Source organism: Lepisma saccharinum, chromosome 7, assembly GCF_977018435.1.
Source record: "Lepisma saccharinum chromosome 7, izLepSacc3.1, whole genome shotgun sequence".
NCBI lineage: Eukaryota > Metazoa > Arthropoda > Insecta > Zygentoma > Lepismatidae > Lepisma > Lepisma saccharinum.
The window spans coordinates 63,579,346-63,597,070 of record NC_139235.1 but is presented as its reverse complement, the minus strand read 5'-3'; the positions used below and the strand labels follow the sequence as shown (position 1 = coordinate 63,597,070).

General features: G+C 39.6%; 1 protein-coding gene across 1 annotated transcript in view; it reads left to right on the top strand.

Annotated features, from left to right (window-relative positions):
- Positions 1 to 17,725, top strand: part of LOC145989878 (developmentally-regulated GTP-binding protein 2) — a 32,807-nt gene that overhangs the window by 14,008 nt on the left and 1,074 nt on the right. The window contains exons 4-7 of the mRNA XM_083125350.1: positions 511 to 654; positions 11,783 to 11,890; positions 13,765 to 13,922; positions 16,667 to 16,868. Of these exons, the coding sequence (XP_082981476.1) occupies positions 511 to 654; positions 11,783 to 11,890; positions 13,765 to 13,922; positions 16,667 to 16,868 (612 nt within the window). The remainder of the gene's footprint in view (positions 1 to 510; positions 655 to 11,782; positions 11,891 to 13,764; positions 13,923 to 16,666; positions 16,869 to 17,725) is intronic.

Sequence of the window (17,725 nt, the reverse complement as noted above, 5' to 3'; positions counted from 1 at the left end):
TATACTCCTTGAAAATTTCATCTCCACTGCCTGCATCTTTCTTTTGTCTCTCTGCCATTGTCCAAGTCTCTGCCCCATACATAATTATTGGTACATAGTATATGTTGTATATTACCTTCTTGAGTGTCCCCATCAATTTCATCCTGTCATTACTCATCCTAATCTTCATGATTAGCAAAAAATACCAGAAATGCCTAGTAAAATAAATAAATCAAATCCTTTTCTCTTGTAACTTACAGGGGGCAATTCCCCCCTGGAAAATGCAGGTTTATTAAAATTTACAAGTAAATAATTATACTTTTCTTAACCAAACCACCTCGGAATTAAGAAGCAAAGTAATGAGTAATATTTGTGAATTTGTAAATTTAGCAAATTAGTCCTGTGTGCTATTTTTATGGGATAGAAAATGTTTTTATTCTTCCCCCCCCCCCAACTTAAGCCCCAAGTTTGAATTTCCCCACCCAAAGTTAAGTCCCAAGTTGCACTCATTCTCTTCTCTACACATTCCAGGTAATTGCAGTGGCTAGAACAGCAGATCTTGTGCTCATGATGCTGGATGCGACGAAGGGTGACATCCAAAGGAATTTGTTAGAGAAGGAACTTGAAAGTGTTGGCATTCGTCTCAACAAGCCAAGACCCAATATTTACTTCAAGGTAAGCAGGAAGCTTAGAAGCAAAAATGAAGAATAACAGTGCAAGAAATGTACAGCCTAATTTTTAAGTATCACATTGTAGCTAGCTCGTTAGCCGGGTCGACTTATGATCCTGCCACTGAAGTTTACAGGTTAAAGTTCTGGCCTGGGCATACATTTTATTTGTGATTATCCCTTCATCAATTTTGTCTAATCATCACTCATCCTCATTGTTGCAATTAGCCAAAGATGGCAGACAAGTTACAAAATAAATAGGAATTGTAGTTTTCCTGGCGGCATGATTCGAACAAGTGTTCTCAGGTTACCATCCAGGTTAAGTCTATGGAGACCAGTGGTGCAGAATTTGGAGCCAATAAGAAGACAGAATCCAAATTCCGCACCATAATTGTCATATATTTAACCCTACACTGGTCTCCATTTTTATATTCCCTGGCTGGTAACCCAAGAACACTTGTTCAAAGTGACAAAATAATAGATCAAAGTATGACATTGCAAACATTCCATATCAAATTACCAGAATTTTGGTCAGAAATTATTTATGAGGCAGTCCGAATATCAAACAGCTGATCTCATAATTTGCAGCATATTCAAAGTGTAGAAAGGTATTGCAGATATGAGTGGCTAAGTTCGAACTGATGCTCTCCCATTCTACTATTTTTATGAAGAATGTTAATGTGTAGTCGTATAGTTTGAGTTTTCCAAGCAGAGAAAATGTATATTGCAGGATTTAAATTTATAGTGGTGTTGAATATTCTACAGTGTGTCCAAGAAGTTCTTGTACCGCTACTTGCATGTGTCATGATGCAGTTGTGTTGAAATGTGACTGAATTTTTTCATCTTCAACTTTACATTTACTTTATACCCGCAGGACAATAGCTAGTGAACTAACTCAATCTGACTTTGTAAGCCCTAGGGTGTTCATGACTTTAGGTGTTTAGGTATTATTAGAAAGTTTAAGTATACAGACATATCTATATTCTTCTTGAGGGTCACGTGACCACTTTTTATAGTTGCAAAATAATATACGGTTATTATAAGTATTGTAATCTGGGGTGAAATCCGACGCTTTGGTGAGGTTTTTTATATGTACGAGGATCATTCGAAAAGTAACCACCGTTTGGCTGTAAATAAAAAAAACCTGCATAGATACAACAAATTTTTACTTTACATATGAAAGGTACAGCTGTCCTCTATTTTTCAACATAGTCGCCATGTAAATTCAAGCACTTGTCATAGTGTTTCACCAATTCACCAATCCCTTTTGCATAAAACTCGGCCGCCTGGGAATTCAACTAACCTGTCACAGCATTTTGAAGATCCTCATTGTCAGCGACATGCTATGCCCCAAGCCACTTCTTCATGTGAGCGAACAGATGAAAATCAGAAGGAGCCAAGTCCAGGCTCTACGGGGATGGTCAAAAACGTCCCATTTGAATTGGCGCAAAAGGTCTTGTGTTCACCGAGCAGTGTGAGGGTGAGTGTTGTCATGCAGAAACACAACCCAGATGTCAGCAGACCGCGACGTTTGTTCTGCATGACTCTTCTCAGGTTCTAAAAAGTGTTTCAGAAGTGATTGTTGTACCACGTTCCATGAATGTCTGACGTTGACAGATTTTTTGCCCAAAGAAATCTTATCACTTCGCATACATCACATTTGGCGGGATTTTCGATGGCAGCACACATTTTGTGATTTTATAACCAGCACACGCACGGCACTATAATGCTCTAACTAGCACAGCTGGAAGTTTACTGAATCACAGATTGCGTGATGCAACATCGGTTGCACTCTGCCCACTACTACTAGCACTGTGCCACAACGGCGGTTACTTTCCGAATTACCCTTGTATTCATGATTGGGAAAAGAGAGACGCGGTAGTATATAAATACGGAGAAACTAGTACTCACTTTTATCCGCGAAGCTGTTTTTTCTTCTTTTTCGATTAATTTCAGTGGCCACTGCCACCATCCTCGTTGGAACTTGCTGCGCTGTTGCTTGGCGTGCGTCTTTTGTTCGTAGTTCTCTGGTTGCCGTTAGGTGCGCTGTGCGTCTTGGTACGTCGTCTGCTATTTCCGGGCGATAACTGCTGCAGTAGTGGAATCCAAGTATGGTGCGCTTGCCCGCTATCGATGTTTAGTTCGTGCGGGAAGTGCATTATGGCATGCGTTTCCTTGATTTTGGTGTCTATGAGCGTGTGGGCAGTGTGTTTGACTCGAACCTTTTGAATTTTATGGCTATTGTATTTGATATGTCTAGCAAGACCGGTAGTGGGTTGGGCTTTTTTCGCATCTGCTAGGTGCTGTTGGATTCTTTCATTGACAGATCTGATGGACCTGCCGATGTAATGAGCCTTGCACTCACACTCAGCATCATATACACCTGGGTTGTCAAGGGGGGAGAGGAAGTACCGTTTGTGCTTGTTTAGTTTGTCAGTTATTTTGGAGTTGGGTTTGTGCGCTACTTTGATGCCAAATGGGAGAAGGGCTTTGGCTATGCGGTTGGAAGTGGTGGGATGGTAGGGGAAAGCAAACCATTTATATTGGTCGCTGGGGGTTGGTTGTGGCTGGGTTGCTTGTGGATGGGTTGATTGTGGTAGGTTAGGGTGTCTGACCTGTATTTCCGCCTTACTGCACCAAGTGGAGAGTTGTGATTCAGTGTAGCCATGCTTCAGGGCTATTTCTGTGATGGTGGCTATCTCCTCTCGTAGATCCTCTTCTTTGCCACAGTAGGAGAAGGCTCTTCGATAAAAGTTTAGCCACACATTGGCTTTTTGCTTAGGGGGATGGCTAGAGAGAGCATGTATGTACTGGTTGCCTGCATCCGGTTTTCTGTAGACGGTGGTTGTGAATTTGTTAAGTGCACGGCTGATGGTGATGTCCAGGAAGTTGATTTTACCAAGTTTTTCATGCTCTACGGTGAAGTTGAGCCTGGGGTGGATGCTATTTAGTTTGTTCACTAGGAGGTTGAACAGTGACTCGTACAGTGTCATCAAAAAAGACCCCACAGACAGGTACAATAGAATTGTGAAAAATGCAGTGAAATCTAGTGCCATACTTAGTGAACAAGACCACAAATTCCTCCTCAATCCCCACCCTTCACCTGCCATTGCCTATGGCATTCCTAAAACTCATAAACCTGGAATCCCCATGCGACTTATAATAGCTGGCTTCAATTACCCCACAGTTCACCTAACAAACTGGCTAAAAAACAAAATATCTCTTTTCAACCACAAACTTACATACGTGTTCCGCAACAGTGCCGATGCTAAAAATCTGGTAACTTCAATAGTGCAAGCTGACAGTGCAAAACTAGCCAGCATTGATATAGTAGACATGTACAGTTCAATTCCCATAGACCTAGCACTGCGTTCGGTGGAAAGATGGCTGACAACTAACAGAATCCCGGCCCTAGAGGTTCAGGAGATAACCAGACTATTGGAAGTTTGTCTAAAACACAATTACTTTCAGTTTGAAGATAAATTCTACAACCAATCCGAGGGCCTTGCGATGGGCAACCCGCTATCAGCTCCTTTAGCCAACATCGTCATGCACCTGGCTGAAAAAGAGATACTCCACACTCCAGAACTACAACACATCCGATATGGAAGGTACGCGGACGACACAATAGTTGTATATAAAAAGGCAGAAGAACTCAACCTCCTAGTGAACAAACTAAATAGCATCCACCCCAGGCTCAACTTCACCGTAGAGCATGAAAAACTTGGTAAAATCAACTTCCTGGACATCACCATCAGCCGTGCACTTAACAAATTCACAACCACCGTCTACAGAAAACCGGATGCAGGCAACCAGTACATACATGCTCTCTCTAGCCATCCCCCTAAGCAAAAAGCCAATGTGTGGCTAAACTTTTATCGAAGAGCCTTCTCCTACTGTGGCAAAGAAGAGGATCTACGAGAGGAGATAGCCACCATCACAGAAATAGCCCTGAAGCATGGCTACACTGAATCACAACTCTCCACTTGGTGCAGTAAGGCGGAAATACAGGTCAGACACCCTAACCTACCACAATCAACCCATCCACAAGCAACCCAGCCACAACCAACCCCCAGCGACCAATATAAATGGTTTGCCTTCCCCTACCATCCCACCACTTCCAACCGCATAGCCAAAGCCCTTCTCCCATTTGGCATCAAAGTAGCGCACAAACCCAACTCCAAAATAACTGACAAACTAAACAAGCACAAACGGTACTTCCTCTCCCCCCTTGACAACCCAGGTGTATATGATGCTGAGTGTGAGTGCAAGGCTCATTACATCGGCAGGTCCATCAGATCTGTCAATGAAAGAATCCAACAGCACCTAGCAGATGCGAAAAAAGCCCAACCCACTACCGGTCTTGCTAGACATATCAAATACAATAGCCATAAAATTCAAAAGGTTCGAGTCAAACACACTGCCCACACGCTCATAGACACCAAAATCAAGGAAACGCATGCCATAATGCACTTCCCGCACGAACTAAACATCGATAGCGGGCAAGCGCACCATACTTGGATTCCACTACTGCAGCAGTTATCGCCCGGAAATAGCAGACGACGTACCAAGACGCACAGCGCACCTAACGGCAACCAGAGAACTACGAACAAAAGACGCACGCCAAGCAACAGCGCAGCAAGTTCCAACGAGGATGGTGGCAGTGGCCACTGAAATTAATCGAAAAAGAAGAAAAAACAGCTTCGCGGATAAAAGTGAGTACTAGTTTCTCCGTATTTACCCTTGTATATTAAACAAGCTACAAACATGGACAATCATCATGCATTGCATTGTGGGGTATATTTATGAGAAACACAACTAAGATAAAACATTCCATGAAAAGAACATACTTGAAATATTATTAACACATATCTGATGTCCGATACAAATATCCATTGCATAATCTGCATATTAAACAAGATAATAAGAATTGCATCCTTTTGTGTTTAATTGTTCTATCTTAAAGCATGCTTTCAGTAAAAAAAGAAATGTTGCACAATAGCACATCTAAATGTGAATTTTTCTCTCTTGCCATGTGGATTTGGAAGAATAACCATGATCTGATTTTTTGCAATAGAATCCTCGTCATCTACAGTAGGAAACATAAAGACTTTTCTACTTTTATTTTAAGGACTTAGAAATTTCACATCAGCATTCTTTGCACCCACACCAGTTACAACACCAACATATTTTCGTGTTTGCTTTTTTTGTTCTCTGGATGTATATAACGTACTGTTACAAACACATCCTCTTCTAGAACATGATTGCAGGATCCTGACACGGTCTCTCTCTCTCTCTTGTTGATCTGGCATTTCTGATTCATCACTTCTGTCTACGTGCACTGATTCATCGCTGCTGTGTGTTAATTCTCCAAATCTTTCTTATCTTAGTTTCCATAATTATGTCCTCCAATGTCTTATTGTACACAAGCAGCATTGTCTGAATTCACCCAGATGAAACACTGTCTTCCACTTTCACTGTTGCTACACGTCCACTTGCAAATGCACACAACTTACACTAACACAGAACTGTCCTCCCACTTACATTGTTGACACATTCCTGGAACCAAAAATCCTAACTTCCATTATATGTCTCCTATGGCCCAAAGTTTCCGCTATTGAGGACAACAATGAAAATTTTCTTTTAACTTTCGACAGATCTCTCACGCACATTGACACACGTGCACAAGTTCAATAACTGAATATTATCAGCTACATAACTCAGCAGTGCCACAAGGGACAACGTGAGAACTCACAACTCGCTGATGGCATGTTGGAGTGTCCGAATTCACCCTAGATTACAGTAGTATATTTTTATTTTATTGTTCATGAAACATTTTGTCGTGTCTTCCCAGAACTTTCTCAAGAAAATATAACTAGACACACAACTTTACATGACTAGTAACTGAGTACCAGGATGAAACGTCACATAGAAAATAAAATAAAAACCACTTAAAATAACTGTATATTATTTTTCAGCATATACAAACAAGGACTGAATTACTATAATTTACATTTTTATAAGAAAATGTGAGCGAGTTACTAAATTATTTCCGCAAAACTTACTTGCAAATGTTCTATTAATTTCAGTGGCCTCTGCCACCATCCACTTGGGAACTCGATGCTTCACTGTTGGGTTGACTTCGGGATCCTGTTGTTTCCTCGCTTACCACTAGGAGTGCTGGTGTAGCCAGTTTGTCTGCTGCGCGTGATAGGTTTGAGTTGTTGCAAAAGTGGGAGCCAACCTTCATCAATTTCCCTTTGTCGATCAAGCCCTGATTGAAGATTTTTTTAAAAAGTTAAGATGTGCCTGACCACTGTCGATATGCAGATCGTGTGGAAAGTGCATAATGGACATTTCCACTCAATTTTTTTTACAACAATTTTAAAAACTACACCCTGGAAAAATGACCCCTGCAAGTTCTCGCGTTTCTCTGCGTCCATTTTAAGGCAGAAACGAGACTTCCAAAGCTGCGAGGCTAGCGTTGCGCTGAAAACACGCTGCCGCCATGTTACTACGTCACTCCTTAGGGAGAGCTCGTTTGTCGTCTGCTTCGAGCATCCAGTTCCGGATGGGTAGCCCACAGTGAGCGAACACGTGCAGCAGTTTTACAAATCTGTACCGATTTAAATAATGGAAGAAGGAGCGATAGGAGAAAGGAAAGCTATGCTTTGTAATGATCATTCTTCTATGAAATATCCGTGCTGCTCACGTGCAAGATAAATGAAAGGGTTCAGCTGCGTGTGTGTTCTCAAGCCATGCGAAAAATATTGCTTATAAACCTATGTAGTACAAAATAAGAATTTTCACATTCATCACTTTATTTATAAAGCCTATTTAACTTTCTTTTCCATAAAGCAATTTCAGTTTGTGTTCCATTTCTGTTGCGCAAATTATGATCAAATATTTTTGTGCATATAAGAGAAAATATACTGAGAAGATTACATTAGTTGCACAGTACATATCTATACTTAGTTTATGTATAATTATTACAAGGAAATAATGTGTATAACCATGGGCGTATTTAAGGGGGATTCAACGGGTCCAACCTGCCTCTTTTTTGGTTCACTAAAATTACCAGTTTCCTTGTTCTATCCGCTTGTTCATAAAAAATTCATTCGGATTTATTTCATTCTCTTAAATTAGAGACGTATAGGACAGGATACGGATGGGAAGGAAATTTTGTAATTCCACACACCAGATGAGACTGCAAACCAATATCTGCAATTTCCTGATAGTTTCGGAATTTCTGCGATAAGAAACTGCATTGAGACTGTCAAATCAGTTATTTTTCCCCCCCTCGAATCATATTAAAGAAATATGGTTCTTAAAAACGTAGTGACACAAGATGAACAGAAAAGTATCAATACTAAGTAGCGTGACTTCGTGACTACAAACACACAACTTTGTCGGGTCCAACATCCCCTCCCCCCATGCTCCCCAACAAGTTTCCGGCCAGCAGTGTCCTGAATTTTCACTTACGAAATAAAGCAACCCTAATCATACCAAAAGTTGATCCATCCCTCCCCCCCCCCCCCCATGAACTATATATACGCCCATGTGTATAAAAATATCCCATACTGAAATGGTACGATAAAATTATTTTGAATTTTGTACTGCGAAAAAAGCCACCTCATCTCGTTACCCCGAACACATTAATTGGTTGGTTCACAACTTCACCACTAAGGATCCTATCGAGACGAGACATGTCAGCCTTGGTCTCGTTCTCGTTGAGAGTTGTAAATGTCTGTCTCGTGTTTATTTGTAAATGTCTCATCATTGACAGTCTCGTCTCAATTTATAAACATCCGTCTCGGTTTGGGAGGGCAATTCTCGTTCTCGTCTCAAGTCTAGAAAAATATAGAATTAACAACGTATGCAGAGGCTTATCATTATAAATACAAAAAAAAACCTTAATATTTTTTTTATTATTATTATTTTTTTTTTGACTCCTCATTTCGATGGTACAGCCCTCGAAAACTAAATATTATCCTGCTTATATATGCAAACCAAACTGCAGATTCAGAATTACCAGGAATGAACTGGCGTTGTAATTATTATACACAAAATTCATGATTTATCTGAGGAAGTCGCATGTTCCAGGTTTGACTCTCGACCTGGGCATGACTGTTTCCTTGTGAGTGACATTTCATTGAACTGGAAATTGTTACATGGGAGGATGTTTGCTCGAGACTTTGGGGACAGCTAGAGGGATGCTTCTATTGTTAATGTTAGTGTTGCTCACGAGACGAGGCATGTTCCGTCTCGTCTCATAAAAGGAGATGGGACAAGTGAATGTTTTCGAAATGAGATGGGACAGAAGAAAAAGTTCGTCTCTTATCATGGCAGGTTGGGTGTGTGTGTGTGGGGGGGGAGGGTGTACTCCTGCACCGCGACTTCAAATACAGCTTGTAGTTATTCATCTTCATTGTAGCGATTAGCCAAAAATGGGAAGAAATGTGATGTTAGAGATGATACATATTAAATTAACCATGCGTTCTCATCGTTGCAGTTAAACAAGTGAACGGAAAAGCGACGTAAAAGTAGGCTAAATACAAAAATTTGCAATATATATATATTAACTGAAGTAGACTGTCATTTACTGCAGGAAATTTAAAAACTCACCGTACCTTTTTATACCGTATCACCTCTTATATTGCAGAAATTGGCGTGTAAACCAGTGTGTTCTAAAAGTATTATCTTAAAATTTGTGAAGAAAATATTATGACGAAAATAACTGTAATTCCAGAAAAGGCATTCCTATAACATTAAGTTCTTGCCAGTCAGAACTAACCTATGTATTCGCAATGAACAAGGCTGTTCACGTGTTCAGCCATTGAATGTTACAAGGTTTGCTTTGTCACCCTAATGGGAAAACCCTCTACCGAGTGGCTGAATTATAGTAAATACTACTATACTGCTAGGGCATAATTCATCTCCAAGAAATGGAGCACAGATTTTTGCACTGGAAGTTGTAAGATACTTGTTTTACACAGTAACAAGTGAATTTTCTGTCACTTCCGCGGCTCATGCTAAGTTGACGGGACGAGCAGAAGTCCGGCCTGCATGCATTTCTAAGTGATGACGTCAGAGGACCTCCTGTCTGTGGAGAGGACGTTTTCAAATCCGTGACGTAGTAGGTGAATTTCAGCGGTGTTTGAAGGCGTGTTTCTCGAGAACCGAAACAAATATCGCCGAGATATTTTGCACATCTCATGTTTGTGTCATTATCTGTAAAATGAATGGATTTAAAACGTTTTTCATGTCAAAGTGGAAATGTCCATTGCGTGCATCTCTTTGATGTTTGTGTCAGTCAGTGTGTGTGCTGCATGCCTGACTAAAACTTTTTTGGACCCTGTGTTTGTTAAACTTGAGGTGCTTTGCTAGTTCAGTAGAGGGTTGGAATTTTTTTTGCATTGGTTAAGTGCTGTTGTATACGTTCGTTGATGGATCTGCCAATTTAATGTGAGTTGCACCCACACTGGGCATCGTATACTCCTTGGTTGTCAAGTGGTGAAAGGAAAGATCTCTTGTTTTTGCTTAGGACACTGTCTATTTTGTTCACTGGTTTGTGTGCGAGCTTGATTCATACTGTTTCAGGGTCTTGGGTAGGCGGTTGGATGTTGTCTGCTGGTAAGGGAAGGCAATTTATTGTGTTTTATTTCTGCTGGCTGGGTGGTGTTGGTTAGGTTGTCGCATCTGCATTTCAGCTTTGCTACATCATGTAGAAAGTTAATGTACTGTGTACCTATTCTGAAGTCCTATGTCTGTAACTATGGTAACTTCTTCCTTCAGATCCTCTTCACTTGTGCAGTGCGAGAAAGCTCTTCAGTAGAAGTTAAGCCATACATTAGCTTTATGTTTGAGTGGGTGATTGAAGAGGGAGTGGATATATTGGTTCCCTGCCCCTGGTTTTCTGTAGAGTGTGGTGGTGAATTTTGTGCCCCTTCATTTGATGGTTAGGTCTAGAAAGTTGATGCTGCCTTGGTTTTCCAGTTCAATTGTGAATTTCAGCCTGGGGTGAATGCTGCTAAGTTTTTTCATAAGTAAATCTCTTTGTTCATCCTTTTTGTAAACGACAATGGTGTTATCTGCATATCTGCCATATCTTCTGTACCGGAGTTCTGGTGAGTGAAGTATCCTTTTCGGCTAGGTGCATCACAATATTGGCTATGGGAGCGGACAGGGTTGTCCATGGTTAATCCTTCTGTTTGTATGAAGTATTTGTCTTCAAACAGAAAATAGTTGTGCCCGAGGCAGATTTCCAATAACTTGGATACCTCAGACACTCCCACTGGTGAGACCTTATTGGTATCAAGCCATCTTTCAACCAAGGTGAGGGCTACGTCAATCGGGATGGAGTTGTACATGTCGACTATATCAATACTAGCGAGTTTGGCATGGTTGGCTTGATTAGATCTTTGGCATCTGTGCTGTTGCGGAAAAGGTGTCAGTTTGTGGTTGTATCCAGAGATTTTCTTTTTTAGCCAGTTTATGAGGTGGACCGTTGGTTGGTTGAACCCTGCGATGATGAGGTGCATCGGAATCCCCTGTTTGTGCATTTTGGAATGCCATAGGCTATGGCACGGGATGGGTGGATGTTAAGGAATAGTTTGCAGTCTTGCTGGTTCAGAATGACACAACTTTCAACTGCACTCTCAATGATACGCTTGCACTTTTCAGTTGGGTCACTGTCGATGGTTTTGTATGAATCACTATTTAGTTTTTCATGCATCTTACGGGAGTAGTCACCTTTATACATGATCACGTACTGGTTTGTTTTATACAATTTTATGCACCAGCAGTTGTTTGCTACCAGCCACGATTTGAAGTCAGTTACTTCTGACCTGATTTTATGTGGGTTGGGTGGGATTTGGATGCCTTGTTTAATGCCACCTTCTGCAAAATGCCTGCTGCCACTGTTCGTATGCTGTCAGAGTGTTGCAGGTTGGATGCAAGATACACTGCTTTTTCTCCTGCACATATGAGGTGTAGGGTGGGAGGTCATAGCACTACAGAAGCAGCCAAATCCCAACCTAGACGTGGGTGTTCGTTGTGGGTGTTCTTTTCACTTTCACCATATCATCACTCATCCTCAACTGCAAATCAATCAATCTTCTTTTTCTTATTTTCAGGTGAAAAAAGGTGGTGGAATTGCATTCAACTCCACATGCCCACTTTCACGAGTAGACGAGAAGCTGGTCCAGATGATTCTTCATGAATATAAAATATTCAATGCTGAGGTAAGTATGTCCTTAAGTATATGCACTAACATTTAGATTACGATAGCCTCTCCTGTCTGTGAGTCTCTACGGATAGGACGTTTTCAGGTGGGTGCTTTGAAAATGTTCTATGATGCAGAAAATAAATATAATAGCAGGAGAACTATTTGTTGTAGAAAGATTACATTTTTACATTCTTCCTCCCAACAATTTAATATTGTTAGCAAGCACTTTTTAAAGTAGTAGTTTAATTAACTAGGGCTGAGCGCATACCCATAGCGCTATACCAATAGTCTTATCGATACTGGCACGTGAAAATTGTGGGTGAGTATTTCCCTTTAATTATAAGCATCAATTTATGAGTTCTGATTTAAAATATTAAAAAAACAACATATCAGAATGTTAAAATACCAGTTATGAAATTACGAAATACTGATATAAAATCAATGGAAACTTTAATTTTGCATAACTTCCAGGATAAATAGACTGCGAAAGTGTTGCATGGCATTTTTGCAGCCCCCGAGAATAACTGAATTTCAAAATTAACTGAAATGTCATCTTTTGGAGGAATGGTATGTCAGTGCCGTCGTGTGGTTCTGCCCACTCCATCGACAGTAAGGAATGTAGTGTATAAATCATGTGACTGTCATCAGGCATATTTGAGGCTTGCTGTGAACCTGTCATCAGGCATATTCGAGGCTTGCTGTGAACCTGGGAGTACGAGGCATTTATTCTTAATGTACCAATGTATGTTTGTTAATGGTGAGACAGATAAATTGGTACTGTGTCACTATCAGCCACCATAGGCATATCAATAAAATTACAATTTTTTTCTATGAATATAAATCATATGCTTTGATTGCACGTACTAAATGTCTAAATACACAGTTATTTTTCTATTTTAGTCCTTGTTACATGTCTTATTTTAGTAGGTTAATGAGTTCTTCATGGAACATTACATTTTTATATCAGTCTTGGTAAAAATTCCATATCGGTCGATACCAAATTTTATATACACAGTATATTGTCGCTTTTAAAAAAAATATTTGAACTTTTTTTGCTGTTTAAATACAACTAAAAAAAATTCTTAGAAAGTTGTATTATCACTAGGGCCTGGATAGTTGCGCATATTGCATATGCAAATTCATATTTTAAACTTTTTTTGACACATGCATATTTTAGAGCCAACAACCAGTACTAAGGCTGTATTTTATGTCTGTATGTTAGGCATATTACCTTCTTAATAAAAGAACTTTCTATTTCCTTCCATCACTGCTGCTCGTTCTCTACTTTCTTTTATAAAACAAGGAAATATGACTTCTTTAATCATTCTTGCGGGAACACTCAACTACTACTATTTTTGAGAGAGAAACAACAATGCAATGGACAGTCAGTAGATGATCTTGAATTTGATGTGTTAGATACTGCTGCCTTAAAACGTTGTCCAATTTTATGTTGTGAAGTGGAGAGAGTTTTCCTGAGTATAAAAATATTCTTGCCGAGAACAGGAGTTTAAAGGTTGAAAATTTGAGATATCATGTTGTAATGAAGTGCATTCATTATCTGTAAGGAGTGTAATTTTTCTTTAATTTATAAAACTGCAGTGTAAATAAAAAAGAGTGTGTGAAACAATTTAGAACTGCAACGTTTACATCTAGGGTTTTGCGGTGACTGAAAAAAAAAAAAGTGTTTTCCTAAGTGCATATTAGTTGCATATTTTGCACCTTTTTAGTGTTGTATTTTAGGATTTTTAACTGCATAACTATCTGATCCTTAAGTATCACTATTAAAATCTTTTTATGGGCATAATTGGATATTATTTAGATTAACCCAATTGTAAAAAATATTGAAAGTAATTTGTCCTTTTGGTAATGAATTTGAATCTTCAATTCCAGGTCCTCTTTAGAGAAGACTGCACTGCAGACGAATTGATAGATGTGATTTCTGCCAATCGTGTGTATCTGCCCTGCGTATACGTGTACAATAAGATTGATCAGATTTCCATAGAAGAAATAGACAGGATAGCGAGGAGGCCACATAGTATTGTTGTGAGGTGAGTCATTGTAAGGGCCATTTGAAAGAAGTTGCTGGTACCTTTAACCCTTAATGGATGGGTGCATCTCCCACCTGCTAACCTCTCCGAATGGGAACTTTTGAGGTGCTTGCTTTCCAAACTTGTTGCAGTGTAGTAAAAAAAAGTTGTAGCAAGAGAACTAATTATGTATAAATTGCAAATAGGAACAAAGATGAAGGCACATGTAGGTATTAATGTACTTACGCTGGATAACAGTATTGTCGATTTACTTTCATGGTCACTCAAATTGTTGTAACTAAGTATCAGGTTTTTTATTTGCAGAAACTTCACAAAAGAATTTTGTAGCTTAACCTGTAGACGCCGGACCTCTTGTGCTCCTGTATTCCCGATGAAGCCGGCACCTTTTGAACCGCACGCTTTTCATACTTGACGTGAAGTACAATAAAAATCTTATCTAAAACTAATTATATAGATGAAATTTGTTTTGTTTTCTTTAACGACAAGGCAGGGCTTAAAAGCAGAGGTAAAATTTATACATTGTGCCTCCCAATAATTAGTGTTTCATTTCATTGAATACGACTGATACTTCTTGAGTAAAAAATAACATTATATAAAGAGGCAGTGTTGCTTGCTTTGGAACAATGTCCGGAGTTTTGCTTCTAGCATCGGCCCTATGGACGCTGGATGGACCAAATTTGGAGGGAAGCACGACAAAAGACCACTCAATGAGGATATGTAATGCATGCGCCACAACTTTGAAAAAAACCTGGAAATTACGGGGTTCAGAAATTTTGAATAAGTATGGAAAATTTTGAAATTTGGACCTTTGCCCCCACTTCCCCCCCTTGACCCTTCATTGTCGGATGTTACTTAAAAATGATGCCATCATTCTTACATTTAGCATTGTTCTAAAAGATGCAGTGGTTGAGAAGTTACAGCCTTTTATCTTCAAGTGATCCCATAGTAACAAAAGGAAAACAAAGTGCTTTTACAAACGGTGCTTGTTAATAATAGTAACAATTTATGTATTGATTTGTAATTCGAGTATATAACACGTTTAGACGTAAACTAATGAACAAAAAAGATCGAACTGAAATATAGTGTCTAGATTTCAAGAAATGACACATGAATTGCTGCTGTGTGCTAACACGTAGTTGGGGCAAATTTTGACAATCGAACCTGTGCCCCGGCATCCCCCCCTGAATCCTTAATTGTCGGATGTTGCTTAAAACGTTGCTTTTTACTTATTCTTGCTTGTAGAATATAAATTTAGAATTAAAAAAATGCAGTGGTTTAGCATGTAGAGCTACTTAACTCTACCACACGCCTGACGGAAGCCACCAGATGGGTGGTGAAATCTATCGCGGAAGAAATTTACACAGAAAAATGAAAAGTAAGTTTATCAGAGTTAAGTAGCTATCTCCACGTAACCGCCAAACAGATCTTTAGATACAAGGTGTAGCTATATTTATAATACATCCTATAATAATATGGCAATAACAAAGGCAAATGAAGGGAAAATAAGGAATTTTTGAAACTTCGCTTGTAGTAACAATGGATTATTGTTTTGTAATTCAAGTATGTTATACCTTCATATGTATACTAAAGATCAAAAAAGACAGAACTGAAATATATTGTGTAGTTTTCAAGAAACTATGTCTTGCTGCTGTGCGCTGCTGGTCAAAATATTGACAATCCATCCTCAACAGATATACATGTGGGGATTGAAATTTCGACCAGTCTGGCATCTAAAGGTTAAAAGACAGGAAACTTTACATGTCAATAATTACAGGGAAACTTTGTACTCACGTTTCGTGAAGCTGTTTTTAGTTCAATTAATTTAGGTGGCCTCCATCCTTGTTGCACTAGTGCTTGGCATGCTTCTTGTTTTTGTTTTTTTTTTCTTTCCCCTTGATTGCTTCTAGGTGCGCTGTTGTCACGTGCACCTGTGTTTGCTGTTCTTGGGCATTAATTTCTGCAGAAGGGTAATCCATGCATTTTGTGCTTGCCCGCTATCGATGTTCAGTTCAGGTTGCAAGTGCATGCGTTTCCTTGATTTTTGTGTAAGAGAGTGCTCTTCGTGTTTGATACGTACTTTTTCGATTTTATGGGCATTGTATTTGGTATGTTTTGGAAGTCCAGTTGTGGGTTCTCTCATTCATGGACCTGCCGATGTAATGACCCTTGCACTCACTCTGCATCATGCACACCTGGGTTGTCGAGGGGGAAGAGGAAGTGCAGTTTGTGCTTGTTCAGTTTGTCAGTTATTTCAGTATTTGGTTTGGCACTACTTGGATGTTGTAGGGAAGTGCTTTGGAAAGGTGACTGGATGTGGTAGGGAAAGCCAAACCACTTATTCTTGGTGGGAGTTGGTTGTGGATGTGTAATTTGTCTGAACTGAGTTTCTGCTTTACTGCACCACGTGGAGAGTGGAGCTTCTGTGTATCCATTCTTTAGAGCTAGTTCTGTGATGGTTGCCTATCTTGTCCCTTAGATCTTCTCTGGAACAGTAGCGGAAGGGTCTTGGGGAGAAACGTCAGTCACACATTAGCCCATTGGTTGTCTGCATCCGGTTTTCTGTAGATAGTAGTCATGAATTTGTTGTTTGTGGCTGATTAAATTGAAATGAAACATGAGCCAAATGAGGGAGAATGACTGAAACTAAAATGTTACATACCAAATATAGCTGTACAATTTTATTGAACATGTGCCAATACACAATCCTGATTCTTTTTCATGTTCTTTTTAAATTATTATTTCAGTTGTAACATGAAACTGAACTTGGACTACCTGCTGGACAAGCTTTGGGAGTATTTAGCTTTGATTCGAGTGTACACAAAGAAGCCTGGCCAGCCTCCAGACTTTGATGATGGCCTTATTCTTCGAAGTGGAGTTACTGTTGAGCATGTGTGCCATGCTATCCATAGATCTATAGCAGCTAATTTCAAATATGCTCTTGCTTGGGTAAGTTTTGAATTAATGAAATTAGTCATCTGCATGATAAAACTAAAACTTGATTATTTTTTTTTTTACATTCTACTCAATTTATTGTTTCTAATACAGTTGAGACTGCTTTCTACGTAAATTACTGTAGGTCCTGGCAAAATATAATTTAAAAACTTGTTAATTAAACCTTATTTGTATGTAATTCAGGGTTACATGTACTAATTTTCATAAAATACAATTGATTTGTACGTGGCCTGTTTAAAAAGTATCCAACCTTTTCTTTTCCCGTGGAAAATATCTATGGTAGATTGACTACACTCTTCACAGAGGTGAAGGAAGCCTTCATGCACGTGCACACACGCTACTGGGCATGTCGGACCTGTCAGTTGATGATAGGCAGCTGGCAAGTGAGGTAGTGTTTCTGTGTAATGTTGCATTTCCTTGTTCGCTAGGATGACTGAACATGTGGAGCAGTTTTGCATCAAGTTTTGCCAGAAGCTTGGCAATATAAAAGCAGAAAATAATTCACAAAATGCAACAGGCATTTGGAGATGAATGTCGCACAAGACATGCTGGAGACTGTCAACAGGGATGCGGAGTTTCTCAACACCTTGATAACTGGAGATGATGATGGATATGGCTCCATGTGACTTCTGGTTGTTCCCAAAGCTAAAATTTCCACTGAAAGGCTCCTGTTTTCACAGCTGAGAGGACATTATGCGCAACACGAACGGCAGACTTGAGGCATTCCAGAAGTGCTTCCAGCAGGCTCATTGGGCTAAGCATGTGAAATCTCAAGGGAGCTACTTTGAAGGGGATTAGGATGTGAAACATACCAAGCAAGTATCTGGCATAAAGTCTGATACTTTTTAGAC